This window comes from Pseudopodoces humilis, chromosome 22, assembly GCF_049639895.1.
Source record: "Pseudopodoces humilis isolate 2021_Gansu_Grassland_sample_001 chromosome 22, ASM4963989v1, whole genome shotgun sequence".
NCBI lineage: Eukaryota > Metazoa > Chordata > Aves > Passeriformes > Paridae > Pseudopodoces > Pseudopodoces humilis.
The window spans coordinates 4344504-4368544 of NC_142221.1; the positions used below are offsets into that span (position 1 = coordinate 4344504).

Below are 24041 nucleotides of genomic sequence, written 5' to 3' on the forward strand. Positions count from 1 at the left end.
ACTGTTATTTGGGTTTTTTAATGCAGAAGTGTAGTCATCTGTATTCTTCTTTGAGTCCTCTTTTGAAGTTACTGAAGTGTCCCGTTCCCCCCTCCCCAGACAGTTCACAGTGGATTTATTTGTTTGAATTGCATATGAACAATGCTGAGTTCTTCCCCATTGTATCTTAATCTCATGCTGTTGATAATTGGGTAAGAAAACATGGAGATGGTTTAACAATTAATAAAATTGAGACATGTAAGCATGTAAACAAAACTGCATTTCTGACCACTGCTTGCTGCTTTGTGGAAATGTGCATTTGGCAGAAAGGTCACAGCAGTTTTTTGTTCAGGAGGAGTTAATACTGCGCTGCTGATGTTGAAGGTGTGTAAGCCAGAGGGTCTGTGGTGACCTTCAAAATGTCTTGTCTCTTGGGGTCAATGCAGGCTGATTTTTATTTTCCTGGGAGGGAAGAGTAATCCTGCTCTGGACAAAGGGTGGTGTTTTGTGGCTTTGTGACTGCTGAAGAATGTGAATAAGAAATTACAGACCATGACATAAGGACCATTACTGGGTAAGAGCTGTGGGCTGTGTAGCTCTGTGTCCGCTCAGGCTTCTGGAGTAGTTCCAGAACCATGCCTTGGCTCTACTGGGATCTGGGTGGTGCTGTGCTTGGGCTGGTTTGGGAATTGATAGGAAAATATAAAAGAGATCAGAAAATGATCGTTACACTTAGAGCTGCTTCACTCCCAGCTCCATTTGCTACTGGTGTGTTTTCATGGTATGAGTTAGCATTTAAATCTACTAGAGCTGTCAAATCCTGAAGGTCTGGAAATAAAGACACTTATCAGTACATGTTATCTTGTCCTTTGCTGATACAAGATCAGCCCAAGCATTTATAGCAGTTCATTTAATCTAATTTTAAGTGCCTGAATGTAATGATTCTTGCAGAAGAAAAAAAACACCAAAACCATTAATAAATCTTTTAACCACTGACACTTGTTCAGTTACAGTATGTGTGGAAAAAGATGTCCTCTGAATTAATAAAAGAAGATTTAATGAAAACTGATTGATTCTACCAGATGCTAGTCTTTCCCCCATTTTTTATCTTTTCACAGAAAGATCAAAAGTTTCTGTATCCTGAGCAGCAGTTACCTTGTTGTGTTATGAAGTTCTTGGCTTAGTCTGAAGCATTCATTTGTATTTTGGAGCTGTATTGAGTGTGCTGAAAACTTAGACCCTTGAGTTAAAATGCCTAAATGTGGACTGGGTGAGCAATCTGAGAGGAGAAATGGTGCAAGGCTGCAGTTGCATGATTGCCTGGTCTCCTAGTGAGTTAAAAAATGCATTTCTTGGGGTGTACATTTTTTTATATGCTTAGGAATTTGCTTGTTCTCAGAAACCTCTTCTTCAAAAGCCCATCTGCTGACAAGCTGACAGTAATAACTAATACCTAATAACTAATACTAATTAGATGGAATTAGCATGAATCATCATTATGAGAAGTAATGACCATGTTGAAATGCTAAGGGTATTTTCAAGATTACCTCAGACTTGGTTGGCAAGCAGGGTATAATGGCTACATCTTACAGCACGTAATAAAATCAGAGGTCTTTGATGTTCAGAGTTGTGCTTTGGAACAAATAGTTCTATTTAAAACCAGCACAGTCTTGATTAATTTGGTTGTTGTATCTGGATTCTCTAGGCTCCTGTAACTGGTAGTGGCAGAGTACTAAAGGTGCTCTGTGTACTGCATGGGCCATTAGACACAAAGGAATTGGATCTTGATATGACATTTTACAGTATATTCTAAAATAGATGTATTTACTTCTCATTACATGTAACTGCAATTCCTGGGGAAATCAATATTGAAAATACCCACTAAAAGCCTCCCAGGATCTGCAAGCATGCACAAAAAGGAGCTGGATGCATGTGCTATTACCCACAAGTGGTGGGTTAAAGTGAATTATTTTAATCTTTTCATGTCAACATCAATTCAGTATATTTTCCTTATTGCACCAGCCTGTTACTGCTATGGAAGATGCAGAGAATGTGGGCTGGAGCAGCAAGAGTCCTCAGGTGTCTTTAAGCTGTTTTAAGCTGCCCATGGTTTGAAAATATTCAAGAATCTGTGATATGAGCTGTTTGACATTTTTCCTATTCCAAGTGCTCAAAGGAATAAATCTACATAAAGACTGTTAAAATGAGGGAGTCTTTATGACGACGTCTGGATCTCAGAATGTTACTTTATTTCTCTCTTGGATGACCACCATGATAAAACAGCTGAATCAAATACATTCTTTTATGTATAAAATATCTTTTTTGGTTTTTGACAGCTTGTTTCTAGTTTTAGTCTAATTCAGTTTGAAACAGCTGTTCCTGATCTCTGCAAAACAGTTTTCTGATGGAAATCATGACATTCTCAACTACAGCAGTGTTACTGGGCGCTGTCTCATTTCAGATGGTGGCTTTTCTTTATGGAAAAAGAATTCCTCATTCAGAGAAAATGTCACTTTTGTATCAGATAAGCTGCAGTTAAAAAGATAATGGCTTCCTCCTCCCTCCGAGGTTATCCCTCAGTGAGGGTGGATATATGTTTCTCTTTTGAGAAAAAACATCCCTGTGTGTTTTACCATTAGTTAGATTTTTTTATTCTGATGTTCCCTGCCCTACCCATCTGCTTTCAGTTGGGTTCTATTTAGAGTCTTCTCTGCAGTTGTCTCTGCACTCAGACTTAACAAGTTCTCTGCTTTGCCGTCTGCTTCAGTTTTACTCTGGAGTCAAATCTTTTATTTTCAGAATTTTCAGTGTAGCATTTTCAGTTTGATCAGTGCCTTTTTTTTTTTTTTTCTTGTTTGTTTGGCTGCACTGCTTGATGCTTCTTCCAAAGCTGTTTGTAGAAATTTCATAGATCACAGAGCTGATCAAGTCTGTAAGCTCTCGTGTCCCTGATAAAGCACCAGCTAACCTTTCACTTGCAATTTTCTGGTTCTTATGGACACCATGCAGGTAATATGAAGTAACTAACTTTCAGCTTCAAAGATCTTGCTATGTAGTTGACTCTGTGAACACAGGTGTGTGATGTGGACTTCCCAAAACACTTCTGATGGGGAGGATGAAGATTTCGCTATCAGTAGCATTGCCAAGTTTGTCATGGGATTGGAGTGACTCTGGAGTTGTACATCCTCCTCTTTCCTCTGGCCTTAGCTTGCTGGATGAAGTTTTGTGAGTGGCTTTGTTGTGCATGTCTTTTTCCATCTGTAAAATACCTAACTATAAAATAAGGGTTGTGCTACAGAGTGAGCACTCCTAGAAGTCTGACAGAGACACTGCACATGAGCAGGATCCCAGGTGTTGCTGGTCCTCACTTCCAAGTCCATTATGGACAAACACCATCCTGAAGTCTCTTTTGAGGTTTGTTGTTTTTTTTAAAGGACAATTTATCAGCTGAAATAAAACTACCATCCAACACAATGGGAAAGCTTTAAAGCTTTACTTCCTAAAGAGAGTAATTTTCTGTTCCAAATTCAGTTTTGCCTGGCAAATACTTTGGAGTGTTTGTAATTTTCCTTGTATTAATTTTTTTCCCACAGTCTAAAAAGGCAGACTTGGGGCTGCATTAGGATTAAATGAGATTAGAAACATCTTCTTTCCATCCCTCTTGTGTACCTCATATGGATACATCCTAATTGTATTGATATTGCATTCATCCTGCAGGAATCTAAGACCTTTAGTGTCTGCTGATGCTGCAGTTTTGACAGTGTGTTTTTCTTGCAAGTAAAATCAATTCAGACAAATCTTGGTAACTTTTACAACAAAATAAAATGACTATGCCAGGCAGGCATGGGAAGTTTTTTAAGCATGGGCATGCTCTTAGATCACACACGGGGTTGTTCCAGCAGAATCGATTGGTTGATCTACTAGATTTAAAGGTCAACTGTAATCACATTTCAGGAAGATTGAAGAAGATATAAAGTTGCTACTGTGCTTTTCTGGGTCACATACCTGCTTGTGGTGCTCTTTGCTTTTCCCCTGTACATCTTCATTTACTCAGCCAGAGCATCAATACAGAAAGGGCACAAGTCAATGCGCTCGCTTTCTGCTGTCGATGAGGGAGCTACTTAGTTGTTATTTCCTCCAAACCAATACTTTCCCTCTAGAAGAGCTGAAGCAGAGAGGAGTTCACTGCACCTGATGGATGTGGAAGGAACAAATGTCTCTTCCAGGGAAAAGCTGTGAGGAGAGCTGCAGTCTGGCTGTCTTGTTAGATAATCCACACAATCGCTTGAGCTGATGTATCCCAGGGAAGATTCTGTCTGTTCAAAGAGCAGCACAGGTGCAGAGAGTCTGCAGAACCCCCTTTCATGTGTGGGGACCTTCAAAAGAACTTTCCATTACTCCTGTTTTATGCTGCACTTGGTGTTACACAAATGTCCACAGAGACCTGTCAGCTTTGCAATATTCTGTTTTGTAAATACAGTGTTTTGAAGTTATGTAATAGGTAACAATATCTGCACACACATGTGAATAAATTTCCTGTTAAGTTTTTGCAAGAGCCCAAATGAAACAACTGTGTTGCTATAGCAGGTTGCATGAATTAAAAGCAGCAGGGAATGCAATATTCACCTGCTCAGATAAAATTAATTTTCCCTGCAAAGTAAAAGAGTCTTGAAACGAAAAAGGGGTTAATAGGAGGGAAAGAGATTTAATTTAGGTTGATAAACCAAAACACATTACTGTTAAAGTTTGTTCCTTCATGAACCATTTTATTGCTGTATCGATTTGATAGGACTTCATTAATGAAGTTTTGCTCTCTTCTTGTACTGATAAACTTGTGTGGATCTTCTATGGAATAAGGGAGGAGGAGTTGAAAATGGAATAGACTTTAATGGTATGGGAGCTGTTCCTGAGTCAGAAAGTAAAGCATTGCAGATACTTTGAGCCAATCTTCAAACAAATTTCAGAGTAACCTTATGATTTTTTTTTTATGGCTAGTAAATGCATATTTGCTGATGGTCAGGCTATGGAAAGAGTTTTGTTAGCAGTATGTGGAAAGATGATTCTCTTTAAGAGTCACATTCCTTCAAAAAATTTGTTGTAGGTCATGTTAACTGTTTTACGAAGGTTATTTGTAGTGGAACTCTCTGAGCCTAAATGAACTCAGAGAGTACTGTCCTTAGTGCATTTTCATATGTGCTAACTTGCAAAATGTAATTCCCAGATGGATGGAAATCAGGGGCTGTGGCTTTTCTCTAAGCATCCATGACCTGCTTTTAAAGCAGACATGGACATATAGCAGTGGCTGAAGGCTCTGCTTGAGCGGGCTGAGGAGACATTTATTGTGCATTTATTTAAGGTGCCCTTTTTCAGAGATTCTTGCTCTGCTGGCTGCCTAAATTCAGTCTGTGTTTTGCTTTGTCAGCCACTGTGAAGTCTGGAAAACTAATGTCTCATGTTCACTACTCTCATGTTAAAGATGGAAAGGATTTTTTTTTTTTTTTTCTAAATAAATAATGGACCAGGGAAAGTTCTCAGAGACTTTTGCATGATCAAACTGGAGCAGCAGCACATCCTTTTGGTTTTCTCAGTGGCTGAAGTCAAACATGCCTTTGACTGATTGATTTGTTGATTTTTTTCTTGCAGGTTGCTTAAATCTATTTATTTCTTTTAACCTTCGTTTATGTTTGTTTGTCTTCATTAAAAGGGTACTTAGGGAAACAGTGAATCTTGTAAAGGGCAGAAGTAGTTTAAGAAGGGTACTGCAAATGCAGTTATTAATTTCACATCTGAGTTGGATGTCCTGACTAGTCAGTTAGAAAGGTTCTTGCAGGAACTTCAGAGAGGTTGAAAACAAGAATCTGTGACATGTTCATGAGGATTTCAGGCTATAGGGAATTGTCAGGTTATAAAAGAATGCTTCTGAGTGAAAGGAAGTTTGCAAAGGCAGAAAAACCTGTCAGTAGGATTGTTAGTGTCATGTAAATGTTATGCCTTTTTCTCTTGTTTTTCCTTCAAATCAAACTGCTTTATCACCCTTCTTCAGTTTGGTAATTGTAGCAGCAGATGCTGCTTGGAATTGAAACAGTTTAAAATATGATCCATCAGTTGCCAGAATAAGATACCCATTAGAAAAGGGGAAGAATAATCCCTTTATTATCAGGAGTATTTGAAAAAAGGTGTTTAATCAATCTTAATATTTGCTTTCTTGGGAAGAGCAATGCCAGTGTCCGCAGTCCTGGCAGGAGGGTGCTGGGACTGTACACGCAGTTTCTGATCTAATTCTTGTACAATGTCTCAGGCTTAAGCCTGGAAAAAGACAAATATATCTGAAAACATCTTCCTTGAAAAGAACTTGCTTTGATTTTCTATTTGATTATTACTTTAAAGAACAATAACATTTGGTTACTCCCTGAGAGTGATGATAAACTTGTGCTTTTGAGTTTTACAAGCCTACCCCAAGTGCAGGCAATTGTGTGCTTATGCTGAATTCTAAACCATTTGTGAAACTGTGTGCAGAGGCCTTTTACCAACATCAGCAATTGTGTCAATGAGTTTTGATTTAAAAAAAAATAATGGACATATTCTACAGTAAAACACTCATTTTAGTGGATTTTTTTTTTTTTCCAATTAAAAGAGTCCTGTAGGTGAAACAGGAATATGTCAGCATAATCTGTAGCTGAGTAGCATCAGCTGTCATGGTGTGCAAGGGCAAGATGATATTTCCTCTGCTAAATCCAGCTACTGAGCTTGCCCTGTAAATAACCTGATTTATCACAGGAAACTTGCAGAGGAAGGAGGATCTTACGTTTGGCTTTAAATTGAGGCTTTCACCTGTGCTCTGATTCCATAGTGGGTATATATTTATTTTAAGAGGTTCTTACGGTCAAAGAGTTTGTAATGTTTTGGCCTTTCTGAAAAGTTTTGTGCTAGATTTTTAGCTTATTTTAAGTTCTTGCATAACTGGTATATTGCTTAGTCATGATGGCCTTGAAATGCAATACTTAAAAAAAATTAGTCTGAGGTCCTTACGCATTTGTCAAGAACTCCTTCGCCCGCTTTTCCTGTGTTGATGTGTTTGGTGATGTGTTCTCTGCCATTGCCTCTGGGTTATGTGTCCTCAAGGCTCAAACACAGGGCCATTTCCATTTGGAACCAGCTTCTTGTCTCCTCCAGCATGGAGCTGGGAACTTTTTGAAAATTTTGGTTTTGTTCATTGTAAATAAGTCTGCCAGAAAGAAAAACAAACCCTAAAGCCCCCTCAGCTTGGTAATGCTGCCCGGTGCAGTCTGTGCCATTTCCATGGTTTTGAGCCTTCATTATGCAGCTTGCACTCCACACACTTTTATTTAAAGCAGAGCTAAAAGTAGAACTAAATAGCTGACGTTCAGAGACGTTTGGTGTGATGCAGAATTCCTGGGAGGGGGCCGGGACAGGAAGAGGAGTGCTGCTCCTGCCGGGTGGATGGAGCTCATTTATTTGCACAGAACTGTCTGTGCAGGACTCTTGGAAAAACTCTGAAGGAACCCACGCTTTATCATGGAATATAGGCCAACTGTAATAAGAACTTCTGTTTTCTTCTACTCTCATTTACTTTTCTTTTGTTTTATCCTCTGAAATGATGGAATTTGGTTTGCTGTGGCTGTTACAGCCAGGCAAACTATTGCTGCTGAGCTATTGCAGCATCCCTGTGCTGACTGCTTTTCATGGAGCCATCTCCATATTGCAGAGCCATCTGTTCTCCTTTCTGTCCAGGCATTGGACTCAGTAGTATAAATTACTGACTGCTCCTTAGCTTTCAATTGTTCCTGTTTGTTCAGCGTGCCGCCAGCAAGGCTTCAGCTCTCCAACACCATTTTTAAGTTTTCCTTGCTCTTTTATGTTTTTGTGAACGCCTCAGGGAAAAACTAGAGTTGAGTGAATTGTCAGTTGTTCATGTTGCTGAATTATTGGCTTGATAAAATAAACTTCGTGAGGTAGGTAGGTAGTGTCCTCGTTAAAAAAGATTTTGTAGCCGGAGAAGTGATGGAAACAAGTTCAAAAATTATCATTTGTGAGAAGCAGTGTCTTGCTCCCCCACCGCCCCAGTTTCCTTAAATGCACACCAGTTTGTCATACTGCTGGTGCTATGAGCTCGTACAGAAAGATCCTTTTTGGTTGTGTAAGTACATGCACTGCTGAAGAGTTGAGAATACTTTCAGAAAACTTAATGCTGAATTTATCAGCTCGTGTCTGCTTTGCAACTCTATTTGTAATATAAAATTCCAACTGTAACTGTAATGTAACAGTTGCAGTGGGTTTTTTTGAATGTAATTTCCTTGTATGTCTTCAAGACCAAAAATACAGGTTTGGGTTTTGTTTTCTTTTTTCTTACATGTATGAGACATTTTTACATTCCCACTTCCAGTGGTTTTCCAATGTCCTGCACCCACAGTACAGTGGGTGGTTGGGCTCTGTGCTCAGCTCCCTAGGGAGTTTGCTTCTGGCCAGCTCAGAACTGTTGGAGAAGGAGTCACTTTGGTTTTTGAGGTGAGGAAAATAAGAATGAGTGAGAATATAATAGAGTATTCTGTGGCTGTTCAGGACTGGCAAGCTTTGGAAGGTGGCAAACCATACATATGGGATGCATTGAGGTTTTTATGGGAAGCAGTCAATAGGATGAGTTTGGTACCAGTGCGCAACAGGGTGATGCTGGAATTTTGGTACAACACAAACTATGTGTAGGGAGGTCAGTGCTGTTTTGGAATTACCCAGTTCAGGAATGGGTGTGGTAACAGCTGTGAACTGGCTGATGCAGGTGCAGGGAAGGAGAACCCCCTCAGAGCCTCACTGTCTCTTTCAAGAGACTAAGTAATACTATGATGATTTTTTTTTTGTATTTTCTCCCCTTTTATTTTTTTCTCGGTATTGGGGAACATTCAGAAGAAAAGGCCAGTAGTGTTCATTTCTTCAGTAGGGGCTTGTAAGCAGCTTGGCCTTCAGCAGTGATGGGTGAAGTAGTTAAAACAATCACTGATATTTATCTTATGATTGAGGGAGGAAACACAGCCTTGGTTGAATGAAGCTGTGTAGATGCATTTTCTATTTCAATGTTATTCCCTGGCTTGTCCTACTCTGTTCATTAGTGCTTTTAATTTACCTTCAAGTGAATGTGCCAGATGAGCCACTGTGGGCAGTCACATTTGTGTTTATTTTTCTGATGGTGGCCATCTGAAGCAATAGATTGATGTCTGAAATTTTTACTTCATTAGTAATGAAGTCCACAAAGCAGTGAGAGGAATGTGTGTTTACTTGGTGCCTTGAACTGAGGTACTGATAAACTGCTGGGCTTTGATCTGGTAGGATTTTCACAGTGATTATCAAGATACGGAAATACTGTATGTCCAGGTTTAAATGAGGATCTGAAATGTCTGTGGGCTAGATGGCCAACATTTAAGTGGTAATTGGATTGTTGATGACTGCCTGCAAGACAGCCAGTGCATGGAAAATCAAATATATGTCGATCTCCTTTGAAATCCATGAAAAAGAATAATTTCTATTTTCCTGTGGCTTTAGCTGTGTCCCACAGCAACATAAAAATGGCTCAATCTCCAAGTCTTAAAACCCTGTGATAGCACCAGTACAAATTCCTAGCTAAGTAATGAATCTCTAATGTTTGTAATTTCCAGAAAGTATTTTCCCGATTCTGTAGTGGCAGTCGGTGTTAGGAATCCTGTAGGGCTTGTGTGGGTGGGGATGTTTTTTGCTCAGTACAGTGACAGCTGCAAGTCTGGTCTTCAGAAGCCTGGGTTTGGCCCTGAGTATCATTCTCCTTCCCCTCTGTTCCTATTTTAAGCCCAGTAAAGAGAAGCATATGTTTTCTTGCATCAGCTATGTCGGTGTTACCTTGCGAGGCATGACAAGGTCATGTGTTTGTATGGCAAAAGAGGAAATCTCAAATTGTCTTTGAGCTGCCTTAGAACTGCTTTTTTTCTTGTGATATATTAAAGATTTCCATGATGTACATGGTTAAATTTTGATTCATGTAGGTATGCATGTGTTGATGCTACAGTGCTGCTCCTGAAATTGGTACTGTTATATTATTAATATTGCAGATCATTCCAAGGAGGTGTCTTGCATTTAATACAGAACATAAAAAGGCTTGCCTACCCCATATGAAAATCTCAAATTGGAACTGAAGATGCTATAAAAATTTAAAAGGAACAAGGTCAGTTTGAAAATGGCATATTTTAAAAAGCAGAAAATCATCATTTGTAACAGCAAATTTCCTTACCTGTTAGTACCTTTGCTAATAACGTTTTCAGTTATTAACACTTGAAAATGGTTTTAAACATAATTTTAATTGTAAAACTACCTAGTTACCATTTGTCTAGTGCTCATTAATATGGGATTTTCTAGTTGAGAGACGTGAGAACTGAGCCAGAAGCATCCTGTCCTCCTTCTGTATGATCAAGCAAGTCAATTTATTCCACTCATGAGAGAAAAGATAATGGATGGGTCACGTGCTCTTTACTAACATTTGCTGGTGAGGGGACATGGGTGAGAGGGTTCTTCATTATAGCAAGCAAAAGAAAAACTGTAATTGAAAATAAAAGTTTAAGAAATTTGGACTGCTACTGAGGTGGATGGTTTAAACACGTGTGGTAATTAGGCATGGGAAGAATTGGAGGGGAATAGTCTAGGACTTGCCTTCCTTGGAACTGAAAGTTCAGCATCTCTGTTTTTAACTTGGTTTCAGAAGAATGTCTGGTAAGATGTCATTTACTTCCAATTAGTGGCTGGTCCAAACAGAAAGTTACAATGAGCTGCTCCAGGCTGATCCTTCATTTCAAGTGATAGAAGTGAGGGTAGAGATTGCAACCTTGCCACGACCTGGCTGAAAGCCTCCTCTGGCTGCTTCAAGAACTTGCTCAGCACCTGACTGCAGTCATTATCTGTGGAAACTCTACTACAAATATAGTAAGGAGTAAAAACATTCAGTGTTCTTAAAAATCTGAAATTCCTCAGATCCACACCCAGCTTGAGTGGAATAAGAATTCTGAATACTGTTAACAGTATTTGTAAAGAAGCAGGATAAAGGAGGAAAATATGGTAGAAGGCATCTGAGAGGAGAAGTGTGGGCATTGTGTGAGATCCTGCAAATAACATTCTGTGCATGAAAACGATGCTGAGTAACTGCCTCTTCATCCATGAGCTCCTGCAGACTGTGGTAATTTGAGGTCTGGAAGGAAGCACATAATGAAAGTCTGAATCCTTAGCACAGGCAGACTGATTTAGATTGCACAGGCATTATGAAGCATTTCCTAGATACAGAATTCTTCATTTGTAATCTTAATTTTAATGTAACTTTTTTAGTATACCTAAAAATACATGAAAAATACTACTTTTCTCCTCAAATATACAATGTTTCTTGGGTCAGCACAAAACCTCCCACCTCCCTGTAAAATGGTGTGTTATAAATACCTAAACAAATACAGTAAAAAACTTTTGGAGAGGATGTCTTCCTTTTGGTTCCAGCAAGAGAGGAGTAAATAAAGTAATTGATGTGCCCTGTTAGCTGTCGAATAAGTTTCACGTCCAAGTTTCGTGTGTCTTTCCTTTGGCATGCAGAGAGAAGCAGCGGATTTTAGCACCTCGCCTACAGCATCCACCTCCTGACAGCAAAACTTGTCAATAGAGAAGCATTCAGCACTTCATTATTTCTACAACCTGAGCGCATTTGCAAATTAATTGATGTGTGGGAGGAAAGGCATCTGCTATTGTAGAAGCCCTGAACTGTTGCAGCAAAACTAGAAATAAACTGGTTTAGCTGTAGTGAGTTGATATGCTGTTGCAGGTGTTGGAGCCTCTAAAGTGGATCTTGTCCTTTTTTCTTGTTATTTTTGATATTAAAAAAATACCGAACAGCCCAAATACAAACTTCTCACTGAATTGTGACCATGGAAACACCAACACAGTAAAGATAATACCTTGTATACTTCTATATGGTTGCTAGCAAGTAATTTCATATTTCTTGCTGGCTCAGCACCAAAAAAGAGTTTTAATTAGGCCTGTAATGAATGACTGGGAGCATTTTAAAGGCTATTAATCTTGTGGTGTAATTGAGTTAATTATAATATCATTATAAGCTCCCATGGAAATAGGATGAAGTGGATTCCATTTGTTTTACTCCTAAAGATATTTCTGAGGGCCCCCAGCTTCATCTCAAATGCTCCCACTGCAAGTCTTCAACAGAGAAAACTGTAAAAGCATTTCATGTGTCATTGCACCAAACCTTCTGTTGTGCATCATCCCAGTCCTGGGCTCTCTGAGCTGCCCCTTGGCTGTAGCTGCAGATAACTCCTTCCAGTGCACAGTGTCTTAAGTTGGCATTTCCCAGAGTAGTATTTCCTTGTTTTTCTGCTATCTGATCAGTAACTCACCCAAGTGTGGCAGATGAGAGTAAGAATATGTGATCTATTTTCAGAAATAAAGATTACAGCAGCTTTCGAACTGTTACTCTTTGTGCTGTGGCAAAAAAATGTGTAGCAAAAGAGGTGTTTTTTTGCAAAGCATATGGCTCTTCCACTCGTTCAGACTACAGTAAGTTTGGGATTTGGTTGTAAAACATCTCTGTGCTTTTTGCACTCTCTAGTCAGAGTATGACATCTCCAACAGATGGACACATAAACTTTCCATAATCCACTTTTTTCCTTTCAGAACAGGAGATGGGATTCTCATCTGTAAAAGTTGCTGAGGAAAACCTGTTGAAATCTGTTGTATGTGTAGATGTGGGGATGGGAAAGTGGGATGGACACACAGCTCAGCACTGGAGCTCCTGTTTCTGGGGCTGTCTGCAGTGAGGTCAGCCCTGCTTTTGTACTTCAAACCTTAAAGCATTTGCCAGGGAGGTTCAGGTTGGACATGGGGAAGGATTTCTCCGCAGAAAGGGTGCTTGGGCACTGGAAAGGGCTGGCCTGGAAGGTGAAGTCACCATCCCTGGATGTGGCACCCAGTGCTCTGGTCTGTCTAGTTGACACCAGATTTGTCTGATAACGCCATCCTGTTTGCTTTTTGCAACCCTGCATTATCAAGATTGTCTTGGTTTAATGGTTTTAAAGTCTACAATCAAGAATTTCCAACCTTTACCCTGCTGGGATGGTAGAGCCTCTTTTTCTTTCAGGAACTTTGCTGGTCACACTTTTATGTTTTCCATCCTCTTGACTATTACAGATTTTGTAAATAGTTTAGAAATGCCAGTTTGTGATGTATGGGCCTCTTTAACATTTCTTTGATTTATGTGCGCTATGCTGAAAAAAAGCAGAGGAAGCATATTATTCTGGAAAAGAATGTTGCCAGTCTTCCATTTTTTCAGTCTTAGTTAAAAGCTACACTTCTATCAATCAAACCTGATAGATTCTTTTTGCATTCCCAAAAGCATTCATGACTTAACTCTTTGATGTCTAAAGAAATAATTTGCCTAAATCTTTATAAATGTCTACTTATTTTTTGGATGTCTAACTTGAAAGTATCTTTTAACCTGATGTTTCAGAAGTTCCAGACACCTGTGTTGATTCCAGGGTTTGATGTTACATGGGAAAGACGAGAGTTAAAACCTCTTACTCAAACTAGTGGTAACAGTGACCTTTAAGATTTGCTCTTACTTGTGGATGAATATTTTCTGTGGGTTACTTTATAGTGTCTAGAAAAGGTGGCTAAATTAATCTGGTCATGAATATTCTGCAGCTATAGTAGGAACATTCTTATAGGGAAATAGGCCTCGTGCATTCTGTTCCAGAATTCTCCAGCTTCAAGCTTTAATTGCTTGTCGCCGGTGGGCTGGAAGTAAGCATCCCCTGCAGCCTTGCTTCTGCCTGCTAAATGTAAAGAAAGATATTAGCAAAAGAAACTGTTTAAGGAAGAATTAGCTCCTAATTTGGCAGTCTCAGCTCAGTTTACACAATATTCCTTCAGCCCCTTCTGCTTGTATGCAGTGGGGTGGTCACCTCGAGCAGAAGATAGTGGTAGTGTTTGGTGTAGCTTGGCAGAGCCTTGGGATGGACTCTCTGCAGTTGTGGTCTTCCAATTTCTCCTTCAGGAAAGCCACTAAGGAAAGCCAGGTTTCCCTGTGCTGGCAGGAAAACCCTCAGCTGGGCTGTCAGATACTCAGTATGGATATCTGCCTAAAGTCTAAAGATACTGGGCATTTTAATGATTGTGCAAGTGACCAAAGTTAAGGGAAGGCATTTAACAGAAGTTAAAATAATTAAATTTAATGAGTTAGGGAAAGAATAAATCAGCAGCACAAGTACTGGGTGTTGTTATTGCTGTTCCACTGCTTACCCACTAATGGGTTTCCTTCATTTCTGCTTTGACTGCCTGTATCCCCTTTGATTGTGCACTGTACTGGTTGGATTTACATAAGCTGCACCATGTAGACATTTTATTGAAGAGTATTTATTTCTTGGTTTGTCTGTAAAGTGCTTTGTTTGCTGCAGTAAAGGCCACCCTCAGAGCTGCAAATCATGGCATGGTGCTGGACAGTTTGGGGAGTGTTTCTGTACCTGATTGCAGCGCTTTATTCTGCCATTTGGGCTTAAAGTGTCTTCCCATTTCTTATCTGAGCACCTGAGCACCCCCTGTCACAGAGGCAGCAGGTCATTCTTCATACTGACATAGCTGCCAGCTGAGCCCCTGACACCAAAGATTTAGTCTAGGGCTTTAGAAAATACTAATTTTAGCAGGAGAGCAGTGTCTCCAGAGTTCTGGTGGCTGTTAAAGGGAGCACAGAGCTCTGGGGGAAGGTACTAACTGTGTCCTTATCTTGGAGTTTAATGATTGCTTTCCCCTATTACACATTATTTGTCCTATACAAAGGTAATGCTTCTGTCAAAAAGGAATTAGGATTTTCTGTCAGATATTGATCATGTGCACTTCTTGGGTCTTTAGACTTAATGAAGTCCATTAAAGGAACACACAATTGTGAATACACCCCACAGAGCGACACTGAGACCATTTACCTATTCTGGACAACCTCTGTACCAACCACCTGCCTTTAGCTTGGGGTTACTTGAAAATGCTGCTGTTGATTACTGTACCTGGTTTTATTTTGTCATTTAGATGCAGAACACAATGTAATAATTCTACTTTGATTTTTGTAATTCTGTTATGTGTTTATGCTGTAGCTGCATACAACAAAATAAATGCCAGTTCATTTAGTTATCTTTCAGTAAATATGTATGTTCAAACCCTTCAGAATACCTGGAGGTATAAACATTTTAAGCATAAAATAGTTATTCTTCTAAAGAGTAAATAAAGTAGCTTGTAACCCCAGATTATGATTACTCTGCCTCTTTATCCATTTCAAACACTAGATCCCTTTAAAATTCAGCCTGGTGGCTGTGTGGTGTCCCTTTGTGTTGTCATTATCCAAAAAGCGAGAACATGTCACTTCTGTAACTATTAAATGGATTCCAGAACATTTTTTAAAAATGTGGAGGAGAAGTAGTGGCTTTTGTGGAGGCTTGGAACAGTGCAGGTCATTTTGTTGGCAGCAAGGATGCAGATGCTGAAGTTTTGACCAATTCCTTGAAGAAAGTGCCATGAGATTTGCTATCTCTGCATGGTTAAAAGCCAAAAACTTGCAAGCAGTATTGGAGTGAGGAAACGTTCATCAGCAGTCATTCATCAACAGAACTTCAGTGTTTTCGATAGAGAAGTATGGGAAGAACACACTTTAGGGCTGAAATCTGACACTAATTAAAACAGCACTCTCAGCAAAAATATGAATTCAGAAACAATGGAATAAAACCTGTAGCAAAGACAAGACATTAAAAGGAACAGACATGAGTATCAGTGCATTTCCTATTATTGTGTCATTATATGAATAAATAAAAATGTCTCAGCTTGTTTTTGAACTGCCTAGGTCAGGAAGGGAGGGAGGAGGGAGACCTAAGAGAGAAGCCCTGTGCAGGGCTGATGCTCCCAACCTGCTCCATATCCCAGTTTATTGACCAGGATGAGGTCGTGGCATCTCACTGCAATGCAAGACCCAGCCCAGGCATGAGAGTAAGAGAAGTGTGAGCTCATTATTGTCACAGTTTAGTGAGATCAGAGTTTTTGGCAAAAGGTGTAATAACTTTTGCACAGGGATTTAAAAAAGCATGGGATGGGAGCAGACTTTATTCCTGTCATGGATAGGTGTTTCTTGCTTAAATATTCTTGTGGACTGGAAAGTGTTTGGGGGGCATAAATGCTTTTTAAAAAATAAAGTGTCCTAATTAAATAGTAAAATAGAGCAAAGACACACTGTCTAGCTTTCCTATTAATTGAAAAGCCTGTAGCCCAGCTCAACAAGAGGAAAACTGATGCATAAAGAAATCTGAGACTCTTTTGGCTTATTGATGCTGTTTTGGTCAAGTCAAGAATTCAGCTGTCCTAAAATGATCAAATATTGTCTGGAGAAAAAGAGAATTTCCAAACAGGCCTCATTATCTGAAAAAAGCTTAAAAATCTCAATTAAGGTAGTATAATTTCTCTCTTGCCTACTTTAGTTTGCAGAGATGAAACTGTGGGAGTGTCCTGCTTGCTTGCTCGTTGCTCTTTTCAAAAGAATAAGTAGAGTTTTATCATAATAGACAAATCCCTTTTCATCTGCAAGGGAGAAGTTGTTTAATGATGAGGGGCAGAGTACTGTGCATCCTAAGGGAGGCAAATGTGCCTCACCAGGATTACAGAAAATGCCACAGTGGATGAGTATCTGTCAACCACCTCTCTAAAAGGCATTCCTTAGAGGAATGGACTTAAACTTTACATTACCTAGATCTGAGAAAACGTTTTTCTGTTTATATATATGATTACTAAGTATTTACATAAGAATGGAAGAAATAACAGGGTAGTGTGATTACAAAGAAAATCATTCTTCTGATTTCACATTTTAAAGTGTTAGTGCTTAGAAAGCTTTAATTAATGGCAAAATGTAGATGTAATGTGCAGCTGTGAGCTGATGTGATCAGTTGCTAATACTCCAAATGATTACCTTTTTCTTTTTCTCTTATTCTTTTTTTTCCGCTGATTCTTGCCTTCTTTCAACCTATTTTTGCAACTTCAGGTGGCCTTGTTGGTATGTGCAGTGTATTCACTTGTTTGGGCAGCAGTCAGCACATGCAAAATCTCCAGCCCATGAATTATGTAAACTAAAGACCTCTAGACCCAGCTTGATTCTAATCATAAAGCTTTAGTTTTCTAAGTTTTAAATCAGCACTGTGCCCATGTTTGTGGTTTCATAACGTTCACTGCAGAGTAACTCTACAGGCTAAGATGGAAACCTGTAACAGTATGGTCAGCTGAACAAAGGGGCCTTTCCTGCAGGGTTCTGGCTGTAGTAAAAGTTTTCTGTCTGCTCCAAATCCTAAAGATCATCTGCACAATACAGTATTTTTGGGGGATGGGAAGGTTCTTTTTGGTTATTTTCATTGTTTTAGAACATGCGTTATCTTATTTCTCGTAAGAACAGTCACTGGCGTACAGTAAGGAAAAGATATTATATTATTAGCTTCTTTAAAAATACTAATGCTTTCAGTGCTAAATCAGATCTTTAATTCTTTAACATACCTCTTTTTTTTGTTTAAATAGTTCCTGTGAAAGCCAAAGACATCTTATGTAGATGAAGAAATTGCCCTCCTTAACGATTACAGCTATGAGAAGAGTGACTCCCAAGTGCTTTCTCTGTTGATGCTTTTCACTTAGTGAGGAAGATTAAGAGCTGTTAATATATGAATATAGTTTTCATATACTCAGGAACACTGAAAATCTGAAGTACTAGTGATAGCATTTTGTTCTAGAAAATATAGCCACATGGCCATTAACATAGAAAAATAATTGATCTTAAAAAAATAATTTAAAAGTAATCCAAGCTCTGTTTTTATTTAGCTTCATGTAAAGCTTTTGTAAATATTGAAGTGTTATTTTCAGTAGCTTTCCTACATTCCTAAGAAGAGTCACTTTTGATTTTAAAATGTAGAATTCACACATCTACTTGGAACTGCAATTTTAGGAAAAGTATCAACTATCATGAGATTCATTATAAACCTATACAAGTTCGCACTGGGGTATATCCTGGCTGCTAAATGTTGTAAATTGATTTCTGTTGTTGCTGGTTTTGATTTCTTGGTTTTCTGAAATAGACTTTCTGTTTCATCTGCATGTATTGGGGAAAACAGATCGATCTTATTGATATTATGCAGAAAAATATTTCATTAGGGAAAGCTTAGCCTCACACAAGGCAGGTGGAATTCCCCAAAGCATGCAGTAGTGATGGGGAATTCCTTTGCAGCTAATAGGGGAATGATTTGCACAACTACCTAGTGCTGCACCAGTGCTCATTTCAATGAGAATTCACCATTTTGCTGTTTTAACTGGTGTCAGAAGCAGAGGGGAGGTTGTTTGGAATGTTGTTGGGGATGCACTGGGCAGGGCAAGTTTGACAATCAGCGATTCTGTGATTTTTGGCCACTCTGGGTTGTGGGGTCTCAGACCCCCCAGAGGTGCTGGAACACAACAGCTCTGCTGGTCCAGCTCTGTCACCCCCTGTCTCATCTCCAGCTGTGTGCCCACAACCTTCTCCCCAGTGTTCTTCCAGCCACCAACATTCTCTGGATTCAGGATTCCTTGAGCTCCATGTAGTTCCTGTGTGTTCATTAACCCCAAAAAGGATTTGTGTCCCGTGATTTGTCCCTCCCTGCAAGAGCCTTTTAGCACTCACAAAGTCCTCTGACACTGCATTTCAGCACTTTTCCCTAAAGCGGAGAGAATGTATTTGGAAATTGCATTCTCTTGTTAGTAAGCAAAAATTTGGGGGGATTGGTGTGTTTTTAGCTGAGATTTTCTCTCATGCTCAATGCTGGCAGACAAAGGTATTTATTTTGTAAGAGGAAAAGGAACCTGAAAGGCGCCTGTATTATCCTGAATCTCTTGGCCATAGTTTTGATACTTGTGATCCTCCTTTGGCACTGTTTTCAGTCTTGCTTCTGCTCCTCAGAAAAATGATTAAGAAACAATTTCCTGATCCCTTTAGTGAACACCCCCTGTCCCCAAAAAAGAGAGCACTCTGTGCAGTACAGTGTGTGATGCTTTAATAATGTATAAATCAAGCTGGACAGAAGCTGCCTGTCAGTTTTATTAACTTTGACCTTTTCTCCCATTATAAAGGTGGTTTGGTAAATATTTAATGGCCCTTACAGGTTTTGACAGTTGGACCTCCATTCCTAAGAGCAAAGGTAAATTATGAAGAAATACTTAAAATTAATAAAAATAACTTAATCACTTGGGAGTGAGCCTTGAAGGACAAAATTGTGGTTTAGAATCTATTTCTTTTTTTATTCCTTTCATAATTTTTTGGTTGTTTCTTTGGTGCCTGACCACTAAATGTCACTAGCTGGGAGGTTATGAGATGTTTTTAAGAGATTACCTTTAAAATCCATCTCTGATTAATACTACTGATTACTTCCATCTCTGAGCAAGTGTCCAAATAATGTTGTCTACCTGAAATACCTGCACAGGGAACATCAGTGAATGGTGTCACCAGCACAAAAAGGTGCAAGAAGCAAAAGGAAAAGCATATTCCTGGAGTCAGAGGGCTCTTCTGCCAGAGCTGTCTTTGCCTTTAATTCCTTGTGTATTGCACTCCCTGCACACTCAGGTAGTGAAGATTGAAAACTAAGCCCCTGACACTGAAACATCACCTTTCAAACATGGACCCTCCATCGCTCTCATTGATTTTTTTTCATTTCAGAAAACTGTCAGAGAAAAACAAATTTGAGCAACATCCATTGGTTGGGGCAATAAAACCCCCTCCTTCCCTGGCAGAGCACAGCTCTCTTCCCATTAGGAATGTGATGTGTCTTTGTGTTGTGCCACTGCTGAGCTCACGTGGCAAAGCAGCCAAGGGAACCAGGAGGCTGTTAGAAATCCTTCTGGATGTGCTGAGCAGTGACATCTGAGTCAAACTGGCTCAGGGGATTGCTTCCCTCCTGTCCACAGGTGGTTTTGAGTACATCATTCCAAGCTTTGCTTCCCTCCTTTTCACTCAGCCCCTGTAGAACAGCTTGGTCTAAGACCACTTTATTTTCTGAACATTTTAAAATCATACTTCCATGAGCATAACCCATTTTTTATGTGCATATCATGGGGTTAGGGATGTTCATGTTTGAAACAATTCAGCTTTTTCAGAACAAATCTTTAGACAATGTAATGAACACATAGATCCAGGTAGTGGAATGATGCAGGAAATAGCATTTGTATGACACTGAATCTTCCTCCCCCTTCCAGTTCAAAAATGGGGAACTCAGAATGTAATTGAAAATGTTCAGAGGAGAACTTGTTGCACTTGGAGGTGGTTGCAGGACAGGCAGAGCCCTCTAGCTGTTCTTAAATCTGAGAGCTGTGGGAGTGCACTCAAAATCCTGCGGATTCATGTTGTGTCCTTCAGAAATTTGTCTTTTATTGGCAAGGAAAAGAAAAGTTTCAAGGAGAAAGGTACTGAATGTGAATTGTTCTGCAGTGCTGTGGAGATGTGTGAGCAGGTATTTTAAAAGCAAGATTTTTCTTTGCAGTGGTGGAGACTCCTTTGCAAATGTTTTGTAGTTCTATGTTTAAGAAGAAAAAGATGAGTGTTATTTCTAAAAAGCTAGTTTATATTGTGAAAGAGTTGCATCTTCCTCTTTTTCTTCTTCCTAAAGTGAGAATGTTTAGTCCCTAGAGAGGAGAAACGGGAGCAATTTTTAAAAGCAAGCCCAAGTTTCAAGAGAGTTAGACTTGAGAGGAAGTCCTTGATTCATCATCTTACTTGCCCTAATGCATAACTTGCTCCTCATACCCATTTCACAGCAGACTTTTTCAATGTGCTTTTGTCCCTAATGTCTTCCACCAAGCAATAGATCTGAAATACCACATATTAATTTCCTGACTGGTTGTAATTTGAATCAGGTGCCACAGGTAGCAGAGGTCTGACACAGACACAGTACTGCAGTGGTGTGTATTTTAATATATATATATATATATGTTTTTTCTTCTCCAGTTGCAGTACCATGCTGGGCTGGCATCTGGCCTTTTGAATCAGCAGTCTCTGAAACGTTCAGCCAACCAGATGGGAGTATCTGCAAAGCGCAGACCAAAAGCCCAGCCAACAACTCTTGTCCTGCCTCCTCAGTAAGTAATGGAATATTTGGAAGAGTTTCCATGCTGGGGGTGGAATATTTCTTATTAACTTACTGGTCTTTTGGTTTAATTTTCAATTATCATACTAAGCAACTTCGTGCTTGCATTTTTATTCCGTACACATTTTCTTTGTAGCAGGTCATTAAAAAACTTTTTGCAACACAAGCTTGTCATTGAGGAATGATGTTCACCTGATTGTTGTGACTTGGAGCTTCAAGTAGGACTTTTCTGAAGGTCCTAAAAGACTGAAGGCAGAAAGTCTTTGGTGTGAGTACTTTCTCGGCAAATGTCTGTTCCGAGTCCATCTGTTCACCATATGTTGATTTTGCATCGGTTCTAAACCTCTTTTACAGGTGACAAGCAATTATGAGGACACTTAGAAACTGTTTGAGGACAGAGAGTATCAACACTTTAAGCAGCCTGTGTGTAGTGATGCCAGAAACACAGATATGTACACAACAAGGCTTATAAATTAATAAACCGCCTGAAATATATTTAGTTACATGTAAAAAAATTATTATTATGTAGAAAATGAAGTGCTAAGTAATTGTTCATTGTGCTGAGCATGCTTGTAGCTTGTGGAAAATGCCTGCTTTTCTTCACAAAACAAGAGTCACTGATGTATAAACACTGTGCTACTGAAAACCTTGTAGCTGCAATAGTAAAAGTCCCTGTTGTCACCAGATTTCACAGGTCAGTGTTTAGAGGGTTTTTTTCTTAAAGGAAATGTGAAAAAAAATCAGAGTCAATAGAGCTTTACCCTTGTATATTAACTTTAAAGTGCTGGTAATTCAAGAATCCATAAAATGCTCTATTGTTTTACCAATATATCAGACCAAGGAGAATGGTTTGAAGGGGGCTCCAGCAGTAGTTTGAAAACCAGATGTTTTTTCTCTGAAATGTGTGATGGAACAGGGTATCTTGTGACAAACTAGCTGGTTAGTTTTCCTTCTTTATTTGGGTATCTGGAGCTTCAAATGGAAGTTGAAATATTGGAGTTGGAATATTGTTACATCAGTTAACACAGGTTTTTCAGAGGTCTTAAAGTATTTTGGTGGGTTTTTGTTTTATTTCTTAATCATGACATCTCTAGTTACTAGAAATACGTATAAAGAACTAACTTCTAGTTTTGCATAGAAAAATCTGCTCCTTAAGAGTTACAGCTGTATAAATCTGAATGTGAGATACATAATATGCATATTTAAAAGTATTATATGTCTTGTTATCTGTAGATGATTTTCCTTCAGTGGTGCATTTACCTAGGATCTGCAGATAGACTGAAATTTTAGTGTGGTAGCTAAACTTTAGGCAGTAGTTGAATTATGTTTCAATATCTTATTACCACTTGCAGCATTATTCACAGGGAAAATGTATTTCTGCTGAGCTGGCCCTTTATCTGTCACTGGTTTCCTCCTCTCTGGCTTCTCTTTGACCTTTCCATATTTGTTCTTCTTTGCTATCTTGGTGTGTCTTAAGAGAATGATAGTGATATTAAGGCAAATGAAATACCTGTTGGGCTCAATATCTTGTTTCCAATACAGGTCAGAAGCGGATTATTAAAAGACTTAAAAAATAGGCTTATGAGAAGTATTTTTTTAAAAAAAAAGGTGTGACAAATTGATTTTAATATCTTGATTTTCCTGTAGTTTCATGCAAATAGTGATGAATCATGCAGTGGAGTTTTTTTCCCCTTTATTCTTTATAAAATGCAAAAGAAGAAAACATCCAGATGCAAAACTACAGATCTCCTTGAAAGGGCATCCTGCATCCTAATATTCCCATGGCAATTCAAGGATATTTTTTTTTCCAGCTTTATTAATTCATCTATTTTTGCTTTGATGTATGCTGTAAAAATTAAGTTCTGTGATAAGTCATTGGGTTGAGTAACAATGAGTCAAGTGTTTATTAAATGTTGTTCAGAGCAACTGTATTATCTAGAGCTTTTCTTAAACAGAAGTAGTTGAAACCAGCTGTATGCCAAAATGTCTCATTTCAGGAGAACAGGTTGGAGTGAATATCAATGCTGCAGTAAATCCTTTCTGCCAGCAAAGGAACACAGGAAACACTTGCTCAGGAGGTATCAGAGGTGATGATATGAGCAAAGAATCTCCTAAAACAAGTTTATTCTTATGCAGATTTTGCACATGGCAAGTTTGCTAGTAAACATGTCTATATTTTAGTTAAAGGTAGTATTAGAGGGCATCTGTTGATTGATAGTCCTGCTCCATGAAGAAAGTGCATGAGTAACTTTTGCTATTGCACTGATTGTGCGCATGTTATCTATGGCAGTGGTGAGAGCTGAGCAATTTTCTTGTTCATCCAGGTCTTTGATCTGTGCTGCTGGGGTGAGATTTGCATGGTATTCCACAAACTAAACATACCCAAATGGTGTGTCTTCTCATAAAGGGGGTGATGCAGCAGAAAAATCAAGTTTTGTTCAGTTCACTGTTCACTTAAGCCTTCGGTCTTTGTCCCTGCTCTGCTTTTTTCTTTCCCCTCCAAAATGCCTTTTTTTTAAAAGAAACCAATCAAACAAAGTAAACCCAAGCCTTGAAGGCTCAGCCATCTCTTCCTATTTTATGGTCGCAGAAGGAGCTGGAAAAAAGGGTTTTGCTGATGGCAAAAGTGATTCTTGGTGGGTCCTCACCCCTTTTCCTCCCCAACCTTAGGCTGCCTTCTGATGTGCTCTGGTTTGGAGGCAAGAACCTCTAATTCTTCACTAGTAAATACCTGAAACAGAGCAGCAGTTTTGAATCCAAGAGGTGGTTTTGAAAATGGAAGTTTTCTGCCCTATGCATCAGCTATGAGGAAAACCTGCATTTTCTCCCTGTTTGTTATTTGAGGACTTCTAAGGGTGCTGAGCAGTTTTG

The 24041-nt window shown here is 39.1% G+C and overlaps 1 protein-coding gene across 1 annotated transcript in view; it reads left to right on the forward strand.

The window, feature by feature from the left end:
• The window catches only part of MED27 (mediator complex subunit 27), an 83482-nt gene that overhangs the window by 11537 nt on the left and 47904 nt on the right, over window positions 1–24041 (forward strand). The window contains exon 3 of the mRNA XM_005527293.2: window positions 21032–21162. Within this exon, the coding sequence (XP_005527350.2) occupies window positions 21032–21162 (131 nt within the window). The remainder of the gene's footprint in view (window positions 1–21031; window positions 21163–24041) is intronic.